This window comes from Hyaena hyaena, unplaced genomic scaffold, assembly GCF_003009895.1.
Source record: "Hyaena hyaena isolate Hyena2069 unplaced genomic scaffold, ASM300989v1 scaffold_205, whole genome shotgun sequence".
NCBI lineage: Eukaryota > Metazoa > Chordata > Mammalia > Carnivora > Hyaenidae > Hyaena > Hyaena hyaena.
This window is the reverse complement of record NW_024080838.1, coordinates 398845-415752: the sequence shown is the minus strand read 5'-3', so window position 1 is coordinate 415752 and position 16908 is coordinate 398845. Positions and strand designations below refer to the sequence as shown.

The 16908-nt window shown below is 48.3% G+C and overlaps 1 protein-coding gene across 1 annotated transcript; it reads right to left on the bottom strand.

Annotated features, from left to right (window-relative positions):
• Positions 1-3461: 3461 nt before the first annotated feature.
• ENC1 (ectodermal-neural cortex 1) lies at positions 3462-16039 on the bottom strand. The gene is made up of 3 exons (XM_039242091.1): positions 15702-16039; positions 10286-12102; positions 3462-6063 (listed from the first exon to the last, which is right to left on the bottom strand). Exon 2 carries the CDS (start codon positions 12087-12089, stop codon positions 10320-10322), a length of 1770 nt encoding a protein of 589 aa, XP_039098022.1. The 5' UTR covers positions 12090-12102; positions 15702-16039; the 3' UTR covers positions 3462-6063; positions 10286-10319.
• Positions 16040-16908: the final 869 nt, after the last annotated feature.

Genomic DNA, 16908 nt, shown 5'->3' with positions numbered 1-16908 from the left:
TGGAGAAAAGGGAAGGGTCCAGACATGCCCTGAGTGGAGGCAGGCGGCACGGGAAAGCTGTAGGTGGGCTGCTTAAAAGTAGGGCAGCCTACATGATATTCAGAGGTGCATATTTGAGTTTCTCTGGCTGGTCCCAAGTTGGAAGCAAGGACACGAATTAGGGAACGTATCCATTATCCCCCCAAATCCTGGCCATTCTGAGCCAATTGTTACATGAGTTATTGTTTGGCTTCCTGAACCAGTTGATAGAGATAGTGGTCTGACTTCCCCCAAGTCTGGCTTTAATTGCGGGCTGGCTGCTGTAGATTATGGTTTCCTGGGCGGCTTGCTGCAGACTGTGGGTCAGAGTTCTCTTCCTATTATGGTCTGGCTATTGTCCGTCGTATGTTCAATCTCTCAGTAAATAAAAGTTGTACAAATAGAAAAGTACACACAGCATAAACATACAACTCAATAAATTATCAAATGTAACAGCCAGCCAGGGTTGGGGGGGTAGCATTTATTTTGAAATTCTCCACAATCTTGTCTTCAGAACATGTTGTCATGGAACATTTTGAGTCACAATGTAGAGTCCATGTGCTTCTTTAGTTCCCATGTCTTCGGGCAGGACTCACAAGCTGCAGCTCTCTTGGATCTTTGTAGGCAGTCAGGCCTTGCTGGATGTGCTGGACACAAGGAGGCCTGGGTTCCTGCAGTCAGGCTCAGCCCTGTGAATCACTTCTCCTCCACATTCCTGGACAGAGAGGAGCAGGTCAGAGAGCAGACCTTGAAACCCAGGCTCCTCCACTCCCTTAGGCAAATTAGATAATCTCTCAAAACCTGCTTCTTCATCTACAAAATGAGGGTAATAATAGTGCCTGCTATCACGGTCGCCATGAGGACAGAGTTAGGCGATGGGTATGCATGTCTTTAACGCAATCCCTTGCATGAAATAGGCACTTGCGTTTAGATTTAGCAGATGGATTTCTCCTAGTGGTGTCTTAAAATGATGGCTGAGGGGCACCTGGCTGGCTCAGTCTGAGAAGCGTGTGACTCTTGATCCTTGGGGATGAGTTTGAGCCCCATGTTGTGAGTAGAGATTACTTTTTAAAAAATTAAATCTTTGGGACAGCTGGGTAGCTCAGTTGATTAAGCATCGGCTCTTGACTTTGGCTCAGGTCATGATTTCATGATTTGTGAGTTTGAGTCCCACGTGGCACCCTGTGCTGGCAGTGTGGAGCGTGCTTGGGATTCTCTCTCCCCCTCTCTGCCCCTTCTCTGCTCATGGGCTCTTTTTCTCCAAAAACAAAAACAAAAAAAGTTTAAAATAAAATGAAATCTTTAAAAATAAAAATAAAAATTATGACTGAAAATCATCAAGAACCTACTATGTGCCAGGCACTGAGTATAGTGCTTTCTCTTAAATTTGTGAATTATTGGGATGCCTAGGTGGCTCAGTTGGTTAAGCATCTGACTTTGGCTCAGGTCATGATCTCACAGCTCATGAGTTCAAGCCCCTCATCGGGCTCTGTGCTGACAGCTCAGAGCCTGGAGCCTATTTCAGATTCCGTGTCTCCCTCTCTCTCTGCCCCCACCCTAAAAAATAACGTTAAAAATTTTTGTAATTTAAATTTGTGAATTATTAACTCTTTCTGTTAGAGATTATTAATCCTCACTTTATAAATGAAGGAGCTGAGGCTCAGAGATGTTAAGAAAGCTCTGTATTTACCTACATTTGTTGTGAGGCTGAAGAGAGGATTGTAAAGCACATCCTTAGCGTCATCCAAGCACATCGTAATCACTCAATCCACGAAGCTACAGTTTAAAGTGACCCTCTTGATTATGCAGTTGCCAATCTATCCACGCCTCCTTTCATCCTCAAAAACAAAATCACATTTTTGTGTGGGCTGACAATGTGTTCCAGTGAAAGCACTCCTCTCTTCGGTCTCCCTTATTTCTTTGGAAGTTCTCATGACCTAGCTCTGGCCAACAAGAGGTTAAGCATAAGTCTCCCAGGTGGGTCCTTTCATAAACTATTAACTATCCCCAGAAAAGAGCTTCATCTGGTGCATGCCATGAGCTGCAGCTGCTATCCTGCATTCCTGAGGCCCACAGGTCTATGCCCAGGATGGCAAAGCAGAAGAAACGGCCCCAGACCTCCGTGGACTTGTGGGGGCACCATTACAGCCCTGGGCTGTACAGTTTCACCACTGTGGTTAAACCACCATCATCTCCAGATCCCTGTATTCCTATTACACACAACCAAAGACGACCCAAACCAATATGTCCCCTGTGCGGGGCGATCTGAATGTCTCAATGAAATGAAATGTCCAAAGTAACGAAAATTAAGTATTGGAAGTATCTTCTTTACCCTGATCTCCCTACATGTCCTCACTGAGATGATGAAGAAAAAGAACTGCTGGGTATGAAAGGTTGATTTCCTATCTTCTCTGTAGGAATCATTCTCCACCTTTCTGAGGATTAACATCAAGGCTTTTGCTGAACATCCACCTCCCATGTGTCAACCCCCCAGCTGCTAACTTTCCCCTCTTCCCTGTCATATGGTGGTGTATATGGTGTCATCAACGGGGTCTCCATGGGTCATCAGCATCATGCCCACAGGGTCTGAGATCTCCAAAGCTTGGCACTAGATCAGCCTCACCCAGCACAGAACTGGATGATCCTTCCGTAAAGCCAGAGGCACCTGCTCTGGCGTTTTGGTCAAAGTCCAAAGGCTGTAATTGCATTCTGCCTACTCGTGAGCTCTCCTTGAGTTCTAATTAGGTAGTATTTATTGCCTATCTGAAAAAGATTATGCCCAACATTGCTCTGCACATTAAAATGGCAAGGAGCCCAGCCCAAGTGATAAAGGAGCATCTTACTGTGACAGGAAGTGATCGTGAGGTGGGGGTGAAAGTCTTCCTCAGTCTTTATACTGGGCCAGCTGGCTTTATACTGGCTTTCAAACTTGGAGGAAGCAAAAATGTATCAGGGGGCCGGGGTCGGGGTGGGGGGGCTAACCTTGGGGTTTTCTGTGCCATTACGGGGAAATAATAGGCATATATTCCTGCTTACTTTAAATGATTTCTAAGGCACATCAGATGAAAAGGGGATCGAACGCCAGCTCCTTCTTTCACAGTTTTCCTACCAAAATATAACCCAGAGTTAGGTTTTTAAAAAATCAATTCCTTCTATACATTATGCATGCTGTCTTATCATTGCACGGTACATGACTTTTTATATTCTCAGCTATGAATAGCCCAGAATTGAGCTGTTTTGCTTCACTTAAAGAAACAGCCTAAAAGGCCAACAATTTTAATGATTCGATGTGCAGACCTGCTTTCCTGAATGTATGTGACTAGATGGTGATATAAGACTTTCAGAAAATACCTGCAATGATCTTCTCTTGATTAAGCTAGAAAAGGCACGAGTTTTTGGCAGACTAAATTCTGCTCTATTAAAAGAAAGACTCACACACACAATGAAGAGAAAAACTCTAATAATTTATTTGACCTTCAGTTTCACATTGTGAAAAAAAAAGTAACAGTTTTACAAAACCTCAAAAATGTAGTAGTAGCAACCAAGCACATATGGACATGAACACTTTACTTCAACTTACACGGAGTTTTGTACGTGAACCACATATTCAATAGCCAAGAGAGGGATATTATTCAGCTCTAATCACTCTTATTCAGACAGGTGTCAAGCCCAGAGAAAAGGGGGCTACACAATTATACCAGAAGTGGAAGGCTGCCCTTTGTTATCTGTTTCCACAGCAACCAGTCCACAGAATAAGAAGAACCTTCTCTGTCTTATGCCAAGGTTTTTGTGTGCACTGTGCTGTGAATTGTATTTGCTTCAAAGTGGGGGACGTTTCACAGGGTGAGAATGGTCAAGTAGTGAGCCCAAATGCCTCCATCAATTCAAAGAGCGGGAGTCCAGAAAGTTCCCTGCAGGCTGGGGGCCCACCCTGACCACGGCTCCCTCTGGCTCACACACAGTAATTAATAGAGGATTCAAGGACAGACCACAACTTTGAAACAGCTGCAGAAAATTCATCCTGCTTTCAGAAGTCATGCAGTGACACACATATCTCGGCAGATTTGCATCATAAACTAGAGAGCTGTGAGAGCCACGGTATAACGCCACCACGATGCTGCCAGGGTGCAGTCAGACATTTGCATCACTTAGAACACATCTAGGAGCCAGGGGCTGACTGCTGCAAAGTACTGGGATGCTTTAATTCCGACGGCTCACTTCTTTTGGTCCGACGATAGCCCACTTATTCATGGCACGAATGAACATGTACAATTAGTCTAAAGCATTCAGGTAAAGAGAAATGTTAAGGAATTATCTGTCACCAGACAATACAAATGCACTCACAATGCAAAAGGGTGTTATCAGTCCTAAGCCCTATTTTCTAAACTACGGTAATGTGAGCGACATGGATGAAAACAGTGCTTACTTGCAGACCCTGGCCTTCCCCAGGACCCCCTGAGGAAGCGCCTAATGGAGTCCAGCACTAATACCTATCACGGCACACGGTTAGTAAACAAACACTTGAACTAGCAAAGAATGTATTCACAACAGATTCCCTCCTATCCCGGAAAACCTCTCAACGGGGGCCACTGCTTATAATTCTTTGGTGTTTCCCTGCCAAATGTGTCACTTATACACACCAAAGAGTTCTTTTAGAGACTTACCTATGGGTGAGCACTAAAGTCTACTTTGTACCAACGTGAATATCGTCTTGAAGAACTTCTAACACTTGCTACATCGTACCCCAAGAAGAGAGAACAATGAATCCAGGTCAAGCAAATCTGGTGAGTGAATTAATTTATGGCCGTGACAGTTCAGCCTTTTCCTGTTAACTGGGGTTATGGCAAAGCATTTTCACAAGGTAATAAATAGATAAATAAATAAACTTGGGGGCAATGCCTTTCCGTGTGCCCTATATACAAAACTATCCCATAGAATTTTCCAGGATTTCAGGATATCACACAAAGAAAAAAACTGCAAGGCGACTTGGTCCTTTCCAAATTTCAGTAGCTGAGATCGAAGTAGGTGAAGTAGATGGGAAGGACTGGGGTTGAAAGAAGCCTTCCCTCTCACCCCATGAGCCATCAGCATGACCAGAGCCCATGAAACGTTAAAAGTTAGTCTAAGAAAAGTGACCTCCATGCTTTCTCTACCTCTACCATGTAACTTGTTTTTGTCTTGTACTCCTTCCCTGTCTTAACATTTACAAAATCCCCCCCCTTCCCAACCCACCCTCCAGTTATACTCCAAATTGTAACTCCCAAGTTTTCATTTTTGTGCAGCAACGCACTTCACGACAGCCACGAGATTGTGCAAAACATACAACCATTCACACACACCCATACACGTGAAGACAATTTTAGGCATTGTTTCCGCATGCAGGCATCAAACAATAAATAGCTAAATCTATAACCAATTTCTTAACAGCCAAGGGAAAAGTTTAAAGTCACTTATAAATAGAAAAGAACATCTACCGAGCGCCTACCAACAATGTCCCCATTGTTCAGAACCTTCCTGGGGAGCACAGCCCCTCGGAGATTAGCGGAGGGTCCAGGGGTCCTCGCTCTGCAGCCAGCCAAGCCCGCTCCCCTCCTGGCCCCACAGTTGGGCTTTCAGTCTCCAACAGCAGCTGGTGCGGAGGCTTCAAGCCTGCTCCTCGGAGAGAGGTGACAACCATTTCAAATGTTACACATAAATGGTGGAGCCCATGGAAATCAAATGCTGAATATGGTACAGCAAGGGAAAAGGGCCGGCTTTTCTCTCCCTTTGAGGGGCTGATTAACGCTGACATTAATCCACAATTACAGGACAAGGACTAGATCACAGGTTCGTTCATTCATATTTAAACCATGTGCTTCTTGCACTGAAAATCCCACCCCCTCCCCCACCCCCTCCTTCATATCCAGTTAGAGCATTTACAAGGTGCAGCGAATTGTAATCAGAGTCTTGTAGCAACTTCGTTTCCTTCTTCTTTTCTTCCTCTTCATTAAATTTGGCCTCTCCACAGTCGAAATCTCCTTGTGTCTCGCCAGGTGATGGAGTGAGCTGAAACAGAGGGAACAAAAGGAATTCTCGTTAGTAACCCCAAAATCTACAAAAAAAAGGTAAAATCAGGACAGAGCTGGTCAATATTGCTTCCAAAGGTCTTAAAGGCATGTTCCGTAGCAAGTGTGCAAAGGTAAAGTGATTGCCTTCAATGCACACACATGGGGTGTGCAAGGGTATGGAAGGCAGGCTAAACAGACACGATAGTGTCCAAAGAAAAATCTTTATTTCTCTGCTAAACAGTAAATATATGTATGATCAAATACAAACTTCTACGTCTAGGTGCTGTTATGGATTGCCACCTTCCGCTTCCAACATTCATAATTCATCTCCAAGGTTAAGCAAGAGCCCCTGTGAAGCGATCACCAGAGGGTCACAAAGGATTCCTGGCCAAACCCTTCTTGGCCCACTTCCCATAAAGGATCCCCAAATCAATTTATTCACCATATAGAAGGCAGACATATTAATCCTCTTATTTCAATGCATCTCTGCTATTCATCAGGGCAGAAATCAGTCTCGCTTCCTTTCACACGACAACATACCAGGCCTCCACAGCCCAAGGCTGGAGTTTATTCTCCAAGTTCATCAGTCCACACTCGGGAGACGCCAGCTATGGTATGCCGTTATGATGTACAGAATCGACCGGCGTCAAGTGTGAATATAGATTCAGGTGCCATAACCACAGAGGCCACACAAGTCACCGGAGGTGGCATCTCCTCACCGGACCCACGGTTCCCATCCGCTAGATCTAATTCTATATAGGGAAATTCTACAGAGGGCTTTTGTCTCTCAAACACTCACCCTATCTCTTCAGAAAGCACATTTCCAGCACTAGTGGAGGAATCTCATTCCCGCTGCTAGAACTCTAAGCGCACACAAAGGGAATTCAGGAGGGGCCGTTCATTACTTGCACTGAATTCTTCTCCTTTTGTGTGCCCAGAAGTCTGGTTCATTTCATTAGTTGTTTCTTTTGGCAGTTTCATAACCGTGATTCAAGCTCTCAAGGCATTCCTTAGACTAGTGTCATCTTCCACCCCACCTCCCAGTAACCTATAGATCAGCATTAGCCCAGAAGAATGTATTTTGTAATTGTAATAATATGACATTTCATGATGTTGCATTCTCAAGCAGGGGAGGGGAGGGACGGGAGGGGAGGGGAGGGGAGGGAAGGGAAGGGAAGGGAAGCTCTAAAAAGGGAAGAAATAAAGCAAATCAAAACCCAGATGCTGTCAGCTATCAGGGCAGAGCCACACAGCACCATGAAAATGGGAGAGTAATCAAAAGCAATTTCCTTTTTGTCCTTCCCACCCACTGACAGAGCAGCAGGAGACAGTTAAAATCCCCTTGGTGAATGAGCTTTTAGACCTAGGGAAACTTCTTGTTAACACTGTATTAATTCGGTTAGCACCTACACTTGGAGATCAAAGAGTTGTCCCGGAAGTTTTGGCAGTTTAGGGCTGATACCTGCACAGCACCTCTTTTAAGTCACTCCATGGAGCTTAAGTGTTTTAACACGATCTTGTGTGTAGAAAACTTGAGGAATTTAAGCCAACATTCTCCCTATCGGAAACTGCAAGGGTGGCTTTGATCGGGCCCACGCCACCCTTTCAAAAGGCAAATGGGGCCTTGTCAGATTTCCTTGTTCTGTGCTGGACTCTGCCTGGTGGCACCAAGGGTGGGTAGGTGTTTCACATATGACCTAACACTTTATTTGCAAGTTTCCCAGGGACCGGAAGTATGTGCTTAGGTTCAAACACACAGGATAGGGTGAATTCAAGTGTTTGCCGACATACTCTGGGCTGGGAAAGGAGGCACCAAAAATGAAGTACAAACATTACAATCAGATAATAGCCAAAGAAACCTCACTTTCCTGCCACACACAAAGCTAATTCCATGACAAGTTACAGTCTAAACTGAAGAGGAAAGAGGGCTAAGAGTACTGAACACCTAATATATGCCAGGCACTGGGCAAGGTAGTTTCTCCCTCTCCCCGCCCCCCAGTTCACCCAAGTCTGAACGGGGCCAGAGCTAGGAGAAGCCTAATTCAAATCACTCAGTTGACAAAGGAGGAAAGTCCGGACACGATAGCTTAGAGAATTCACACGTGGCCTCTTCCTGCCTCAGCTTCCTTACCTTGCTCCGAGGGTGCCCGCCAATCTAGCCGTCACTGTTTTGATGCACTGCCACCAGCAGCGCTGGCCGTGTTTATGGCGCTCCCATGCAAACTCAGTCGGTTCCGGACTAACACCGAACTGAGTGTGCGGTTAATTGATGCTCTTGCCTAGGAGGTTCTTTAAACCTGCTTTAGACTTGAGTCATGCACTCCTATCGCAGATGAAATAACCACGTTCAGCGCATTTGTTTACTTAGGATTACTGAGAGGCCAGCAAGGCTGCAAAAACCAGTTTGGTGTGGGAAGCTGTCAGCCCAGCTCCCCACAGGAGGTTTCTGACCGTTCCAGCTCCTTTGAAGGAATTTCATTCCAAGGTTACATTATATTCTAAGAATTCTACTAACCGTACTAGGCTGGAGAGATAAGTGAAGAGATGAAAAAAACACGAAAGAGTAATTGTAAAAGTGAGGTCAATTTTAGCGGGGTTTTAAAATGAGCTGTACAAAACGTGGGAAGAAAAGACAAATGAGTCAAAAATCCCTGTCTGCTTTACTCGCGAAGACCCCTTCATTTCCTTTTTCCCCTTTGAGAGTTCCCTTCAAAAATGTGAAACACACTAGGGAAAACGGAGCCAAAGGTTTTCAAGGAATGAGTCAGTTTTGACTGTACTTCCTCCAAAGCAAAGTTTTAATTGTATTCTCTTATTATTAGTAATAAGCCCACGAATTAGCAAAACAAATCAACAAATTCCATGTTCTCTGTGCTACACTTAGACATGCTTAAGTGGTTCCTGGGGCCAATACGAAGGGTGCTTAATGGCAGCAAAGCGGCCATTAGCTTCACGAATGCTGAGCTGTGTAGACCTATTAATTATTTGAGCCAAGAGTATTATATACTCTTAAGTACACAAGACGACCATTATGGACTCAGATACATGACACGGAAAGACAACTTTTGTTAGCCCTGACAACAAGGTCAGCCTGTCTGATTAACTCTGAAAGACTGCAGTATAAGGCAGTCTCTCTGGCTCAGTGGGTCCACGCCTGAGACAAATTTATACCACGCAGGTGCAACTTTTTACAAGGACAGACCTTGACTTCCCTGTAAAGTTAATAAATGCCTAACGGGGGCTATTTTTTCTTTTTTTGAGGAAAAGAAATTTTAAATTTTTTCAATGTTTTATTTATTTCTGAGAGAGAGACAGCGCGAGCAGGGGAGGGTCAGAGAGAGAGGGAGACACAGAATCTGAAACAGGCTCCAGGCTCTGAGCTGGCCGTGAGCACAGAGCCCCACGTGGGGCTCGAACCCATGAACCGTGAGATCATGACCTGAGCCGAAGTCGGACACTTAACCGACTGAGCCACCCAGGCGCCCCGAGGAAAAGAAATTTTAAAGAGGCAAATAAATAATTTGGGAGAGAATGAACTAGGAATACATTTAAGCATTCAGTTCTTTACATCCTACTTCATTCCAGAAAAGGGTCTGAGGAATCTAAATTTGAATGTCGACAAATATCTCCTGGAGCGATACCAAACTGAAGCTCAAGTTTCTTAAGGAGCAGTTCAGCCTGTTGCTCAAATACTTCCACCCCGGAACCAGAGTGCCTGCGCTGATTCCTTGACCAACTCTCCCCGCTACTAGGCTCTATGACCTTAGGCAACTTACTTAACCTCTGCGTGCATCGGTTGTTTCCATCTGTAAAATGCTCTAGTAATAGTATCTCGAGAGACTGTTGTGAGGATCAAATGAAACGATCCACGCGAAACACACGGCCCAGCTCCAGGCGTTCGGGGAGGTCTCATTAAACATGGGTTGGCATTATTAACATAGGTCAGGGGTTCTCAACCTGGCTGTATGTTAGATCACTAGAAAACATTCTAATGCCGATGCCTGGGACCCAGCCAGACCAAAGGAAATCCAGCCTCTGCACTGGGCAGTTTTTGAAAAGCTCTTTGGGAGATACCGAGGTTCAGGAAAGGCTGAGAACCACTGACTTACGTTATGGGGAGTTGCAGCTGTGGTCAGTTCTGGGCTGCAAATTCTTTTATCTTAATAGTTTTCGGGGCTAGCTTAATTCTATTCATACTTAGAACCAAACCGGCTTCTTACCTCACACTCAACGTTCTTTACGCGGTCTTGGCGCCTAAGAAGGCAGATGCTTCCAGGTGCTGACAAATGCTGTAGGGATCAGTGAGTACGGGACCGTGGTTATGCTGTTCCACACATCTAAGGTTGGATCATAGCAGTCCAAAGTCTTGCATCGCTGAATGCCAAAGTAGCCTCCAACCACATAGAGCTTGTTTCCGGAGGCCACAGCGTGGCAGCTCATGCGCTTGGCCGTCACGTCTCCCACCTTGGTCCACTGGTAAGTCTCACTGTTGAATTTGTAAGCAGAGCAGGCGGAGAACTCTGTGTCTCCACCCATAATAAAGATCTGGTTACCCAGCACAGCGGCCGCTGTGTAACGCCAGGGCTGGGGACAGGTGGCGGGTACCGTCCACCTGTTTTCACACTGATCATAACACTGAACCTTAGGGAGCTTGTCATGACTGACGCTGGTACCTCCGAAAGCAAACAACTTGAGCTTGGCACTCACTACCGCGGCGTTGCTAACGCCTTCTCGGAGTGGGGCCACCATGGTCCATTTGTTGGTTGTGGGGTCATAGTGTTCTACCTGCTTTAGAGAGACTGAGGGGGAGGCCGGCAGACAGCCAGTCGCAGCCGTGTGCCCCCCAACCACATACAGGCAGTGCTTCAGTTCAGCAGAGCCATGGCCAAACCTGGCCACCAACATGGGGGCCGCTTTGGACCACTCCTCGTGCAGGGTATCATAAACCCAGACATCTTTCGAGACCCCATTTTCAGACCCCCGCCCCCCAGTAATGTACACTTTGCAGCCGATTGCACATGCACTGAACTCTTTTCTTGGGCTAGGGATGTCAGCCTTGGGGATTATTTCTTTGGCCTTCTGGTCTACCAGGTACAGCTTGTCACACATGAAGGTCTGGCCTCCCAAGAGGAAGAGGGCATGGCCAGTTTTCCGAGGCCGGGCGCAGAGGCTGGTTACCACGCCGTCGTTCTGCAGGATTTTCAGTTTGCACCTGATGGCCTCTTCCACAATCTCCTTGCTCTTTCTCTGTTTGGTGATGAGCTCCTCCATGGCCACGTTCTCCATGAGATAAATGGCTGGCAGGAGGGCCAGCCTCACTGTCTGCAACAGCTCTGGGAGGTAGCAATAGCGCTTCTTCAGGTCATAGCTGATCCAGTTAATTGCAGACTCGTACACAAGCCTTTCATCTTCCGTCTCTAGCTCTTCGCTGGACAAGAGCTGCACCACCATGTCCTGGGGCAGCTGGAGGAAATCTTCGTTCTTCCTGATGGTTTGGAAATTGCTGAGACACATTCTCCAGGAGAGCTCGTACAGCTTCGTGCACTGGTGCGCGTCAGAGAGCAGCAGCATGCCCAGACAGTTGGTGGGGTGCAGATTCTTCTCTAGGAACTCTGCGCATGCGTCCCGGATGTCCTGAAACTCCAGCATGTCACCGGCTTCCAGGAGCGATTCTGCATTTTCTTCATTAATGATGACCCGGGAGGAGTACGCATAGTCCAGAAGCAGCTCCAAAACTTCGGGGTGGATGGAGTTGTCGAAGTTGACTTCACTGTCCTGGCTCTCTTTCAGGCCGCCGCTGAACATGGCTTCAAAGTAGCGGCTGCACGCGGCCAGCACTGCCCGGTGACAAGGGAAGGTCCTATTTCCAGCGTGGAGAAGGACATCCGTGAAGAGGCGCTGCTGGCGTAAAAGGTTCAAGTGTGTCAGGACACTGTCAGCATAGGAAGACTTGTGGAACAGATAGATGTTAATGGAGCCGCTGCTGGCCCTGGACTTGCGGTTCTCGTGCACGCTGACTGACATTTTGCTTCCGCTCCTAAAAACAGAGCAAAACAAAACAGACCATTCAACAGTGATGCTCCTGAGGTTCAGAACAGCAGAACAAAGCAAACCAAAGAGTCACGAACAGAGAAAACAGGGCACTTGGCCACTGGCCTCTGCTGCCCACTGTTCCAAATAGTGGACAGCCATTCCTGTACAGAGTCGGAGACGGCCACCTAGAAGGAAAGGCATTCCGCTGGAATACTGTTGAACTATTGGAACACTGTTCAGAAAAAAAAAAAAAATTCGCTGCTTGCAAGCAGGTTCATCTTGGAAAACCTGACTGCCAACTTTCAGGATATTGAAGTCGTGGAGAATGTAAGTCAGCAAAACCCTAGAGGAGCCAGGCCTCAGTCTCACTCCCTCCTGTCCTTGTCCAGCTAATTCACACGGGCCACGTAAAATGGCCAGGCCTCCAGCCCTCGTAACGCCAGGACGGGCACCGGCTTTTATGCCCCATGCAACATAAAGCCATGTGTAAAACACAATACCTATTAATTAATCCCATTAAGAACTTCTTTAGGGAGATCCAGTCTCTCTGTGCATCACAGTCAATGCGAAATGGTAACATTAAAATCATAGGCGTAGGCCAACTTCTCCTATGACCGGATCTTTCTTTAAATGTTACAAATAATTTCCAACCAGACAGTTTACCACTCCGGGGTCCTCAAAGAGCACCAGTATAAACATGACCAAGGACTGATGAGCAGTCTTTTGTGAAAACACAGAACAGATTCTGGCCACGATCACCACCCATCTTTCTTGCCCTGGACAGCTTCCAAAATGAGGATTTGCACACATAAAAGGAAGAATATTTTGAGTAGCATACTCATGACTGCTGTTTTTCTATTCTTCCTGCTATATATCAGTTCTTGGAAAACGAGTTGCAAGAACAAAGGATCTATCCATCCCTCTCTTTTGGATTAACAGTGCGTCACCAGAACCATCCTTCTGTACCTGCAAACACGGGCACATGCACAGAAGGAGTTCAGAATGCAAACACTGCCTTATCTAAGTCAAAAGCCCTCACACATACGTGCGTGCACGCGTGTGTGTGCGTTGCCAGCCGTTCGTAATTTTGGGCCACCCTAGAATTTATTTGCCGACTGACATGCTTTCCTCTGTATTATTGAAATTAAAGCAAAATCTAATGGTAGCTTGGGCTTTCTTCAGGAGATCAACTGTAGGTTAAAGACATAGGAAAGAAATACCTATCACCTACCTTCGAAAACTGAACCACATGCTTTTTTTTCTTCAAACCAAACCCCTGTTATTTCAAAGGAATAAAGGCTTCAAGAAGCTGCCTGTCAAAGGATCCCTGAGGAAGCTGTTTATCCCAAGAGGGTAAACTCTGTGAGTTACAGTATCTGTTCCAAGCCCAGAACAGCTAGTTCTCGCAGCATGCCACTGAAACCTACCGCCTCCTTGTTTCCTTCAACCGTTCAGATATTTATTTTGTTGTTGTTTCTACTGCAGTAATTATTAATACATGCAAATGAGTGATTTGCCACAGATTAATGGGCAAGATACCAAGCTGGACTTCCTGGGCAGCTGTGGTACAGCACAGTGAACAGCAAAGGCAGCACCCGATCTGCCTTTGCCTTTGACACACTGGCCGCACAGCATTAGGGGAGGCAACTTGTTTTCCTTTATTTTTGGATTGTAACTCTTCATTAAGAGTAAACATGGTTTAGCGGAAGAAAGTAAGTATCAAAGTCCTAGGGCTCAGGTGTTAGGAAGACAACATCAGTGTCCAGGGTAACTTGGGATGGGATTAATGGTGAGGAACCGCACATCACTCTTGCCTCATGCAAAGCCGCTGCAGTCTGGTCCATTTGAACCAAAGCCCAGTGCTCCAGAGAGCTACCGATACAGCACTATGGGAACGCACCAAGTTTCCAAAGTCTTAGAACATGTATTAATTAACTTCTCAATTAACTTCTCTGACTGACGCTCTACCACTACACTAATTCACTAATGTGAATTAGTACATCCAGTCTGAAGGGCTTTGAGGAAGATTTTAAGCTTAAACCTCAAAACATGATGGGACTATTCCTGTGCCTTACAGGGAAATTTACAAACATTCCCAATGGGTAGATTTTTTTTTAAGCTAATGCTTTGAAAGCACCCTCAAATGCTGCCTTCTCTCCAGCTAAGAGTGGCTACAGCTCTAAGAGAAGAATGAGGCTGCCTGCCCAAGATACATAAGCACCAATGTGCCTGCACACTGGGAATCACACCTGGACCCAGAACCTGTTTCCCTGAGCATTAGATTTCAGGCCCTGTAAAACAACATTCACAACGAGGCTTACACTTAAGAAAACAGTTTGTTTAGAAGACCTTGGGATATAGGATCTGCATCCTTATGCATTCTGTGTTTATGCTCCTGTATTTTCCAAGTTGGCCCACAAAGCCAGAAGGAAGAGGCTAGCCTGTCATCTTGGATACCATCCAGATGGAGAAGCATGTCACAGTCAAAATCCAACACGCTTACAGCAATATTTGCTTAAAATAAAAGGTAAACTTAAAGACCCATGAGAAATGACTTGCTTTCTGGTCTAAAATTATGCAAAGATCAAAATATCAGCAGAAGCCATTTATGCAGCCTTCAACATAAAATGAATCATCCTTCTGGCATTTTTTAAGCCCCCAAAGAAATAATATTTGCATGCCAAGTAGCCACAAAAAAAATGCACACATATACTTAACCTGCGTCTACAAAGAAGACAGAGAAAAGGGCTGCTATTACTGTGAACATCAAAAGGACTTCTGGTTACAGTAAGTTCAATTCACTTAATGCTCCTTACCCAAGCTCTCTGCGTCCAGTACTTTGCATCTCATCATACGTCCTTAAGATTTTGAACCTGGTCTCAATGCACTCAAAGGAGAAACTAGGCAGATTTTCTCGGGCATTTACCTTACTGATACGATGGAACGACTTTAGAAAGTCACTGTCAACCAGAAAAACAACTGACCGAACAGCCGTCTACGTAACACTTGCAACGCTCTTTAACGCGCTGGCCACACCTGAGAAGGTAACACGAAATTGCATCCTGAACAAGTTTCACGGTTCGTCCCCACCACGCCCACCAATTCCTGCCCTTCGAAACTCAGAATAATTCACTAAAAGTCAAATACTTGCACGAGAAGAAGTTAGTTTTTCAGGAAGTTTTCATTCATTCCCTACAGACATTACGCCTCAAAACATGCCCTCCCCAAGGGTGTGCGCGCGTGGCCCCAGCGCTCCCCTGTGCCGGGTAGGGTGCAACGTGCTGGGCCCTGGGGGCTGCGCAGTGCCAGGCAGAGCGACACCCACCCGCAGGGGAGACTGATCCTACCCCGGCTCGGCTCTCGGGTCCCCGGCAGCTCGTCCCGGGAGCCGCGCGGACGAGAGGAGGCCCCTCCGGCGATGGCCGGCGTCTGCGCGCCGTGGGAGGGCAGCGGCGGCCCCCGAGGTCTCCTCTCCGGGAACAGTGCCCCCACCTCCGCCCAAGTCGGAGTCCCGGGCTCCGGGACGAACGCTCCCCCGGAGGCCGAGCAGCCCCGGAAAGCCGCGGCGCCCGCAACAGGTCCGGGGCCGCGGAGGAAACTTACAGCAGAGGCGACCGGCGTCAGCTCACAACCAGCTGGGTTTCGCCTAGGTCACCAGGCGGGAGGCGACGAGGCGGACGGCTCAGCCCCGGGGAGCGGCGGCGACAACCCGGGCGAAAGGAGCGCGCATGGGGCGCCAGGCGGGGCGAGGACGGCGCCTAGCGACCCCTACGCCGCGGCCTCTGCCCGCGACCGGCGGAGCGGCTCCGGGAGCGCGTCTCGGGGAAGGAGAGCGAGCCTGCGGCTGCCCGCGCCGCGCGAGGAGGCGGCAGTGCACTCCGGGGAGGGAGCTGGGCAGCGCTGTGCGCGCCGGCGGCCGCCTGGCGTCTGGACCGGGTCTCCGCAGCGCCACCGCCGCGCCGCCTCCTCTCCGGCTGCCCGAGCAGTCTGCGCCCAGCCGCCGCGCGCTGGGCTATAAGTGGCGCGGCGCGGCGGGGAGGGGAGGGGAGGGAGGGAGGAGAGGGCGCGGATGCTGAGTGACACCGGGGGAAGGAGGGAGGAAGCGCGTGAAGGCCGCCCGCCGAGGAGGAGGAGGAGGAGGAAGGGGAGGGGGAGGCGACGGGGAAGAGCTGGAGAATAGCGTGTCGGGGGAGTTAATCGAGAGAGGAAGCGGGGGGAGGGGGCTGCGGAGAGTGGAGAGAGACAAAGCGGACACGGTGCCTAAGCCACTAGCAGCTGCAACCCTCAGGGACCGAGAGTAGCAGAAGTTTGGCCGGGTCGCAGTGCCTGCGCCTCTCTGGCCCAGCCGGGTGGGTGGATAGCCCCTGAGCTGAGGGACCCTGGGCAGGGGAGGCGCGCGGCGGTGCACTCCGCGAAGCCGGAGCCCGTGAGATGCTCAAGAAGGGTGGCGGGGGGTGGGGGTGGGGGGCAGCAGGGTGCCCGCAGCACGCGCGCTGCGTGGAGCACCTGGAGCGAGGAGTGTCCAGGGCAAGGGCGCAAGTTTGGCCACTCCGGGGGCACTGCAGGTTGGCCCAAGGCCGCCCATACGGTTTCGCGCCGGCAAGGGACAGACCGACCCGAGCCCCTGGCGTTTCCCCAGTGTCCCGCCGCCCCTCCCCGGCGGGTGCGGCACGGGCGGCCGGACTCTGCCCCACGCTGCGGGGAGCAGCAGCAGCCGCAGCAGCCGCAGCCGGGCGCTGTCCCGCGGGGCGCGCACCACGTGCTTCGCAGCCAATCGCCGCCGCCGCTTGATTCAAAGCGAGCTGCTCAA

What these genes read in the sequence shown, in the direction of transcription:
- ENC1 (XM_039242091.1), bottom strand. Translation starts at nt 12,089, where the DNA reads ATGTCAGTCAGCGTGCACGAGAACCGCAAGTCCAGGGCCAGCAGCGGC.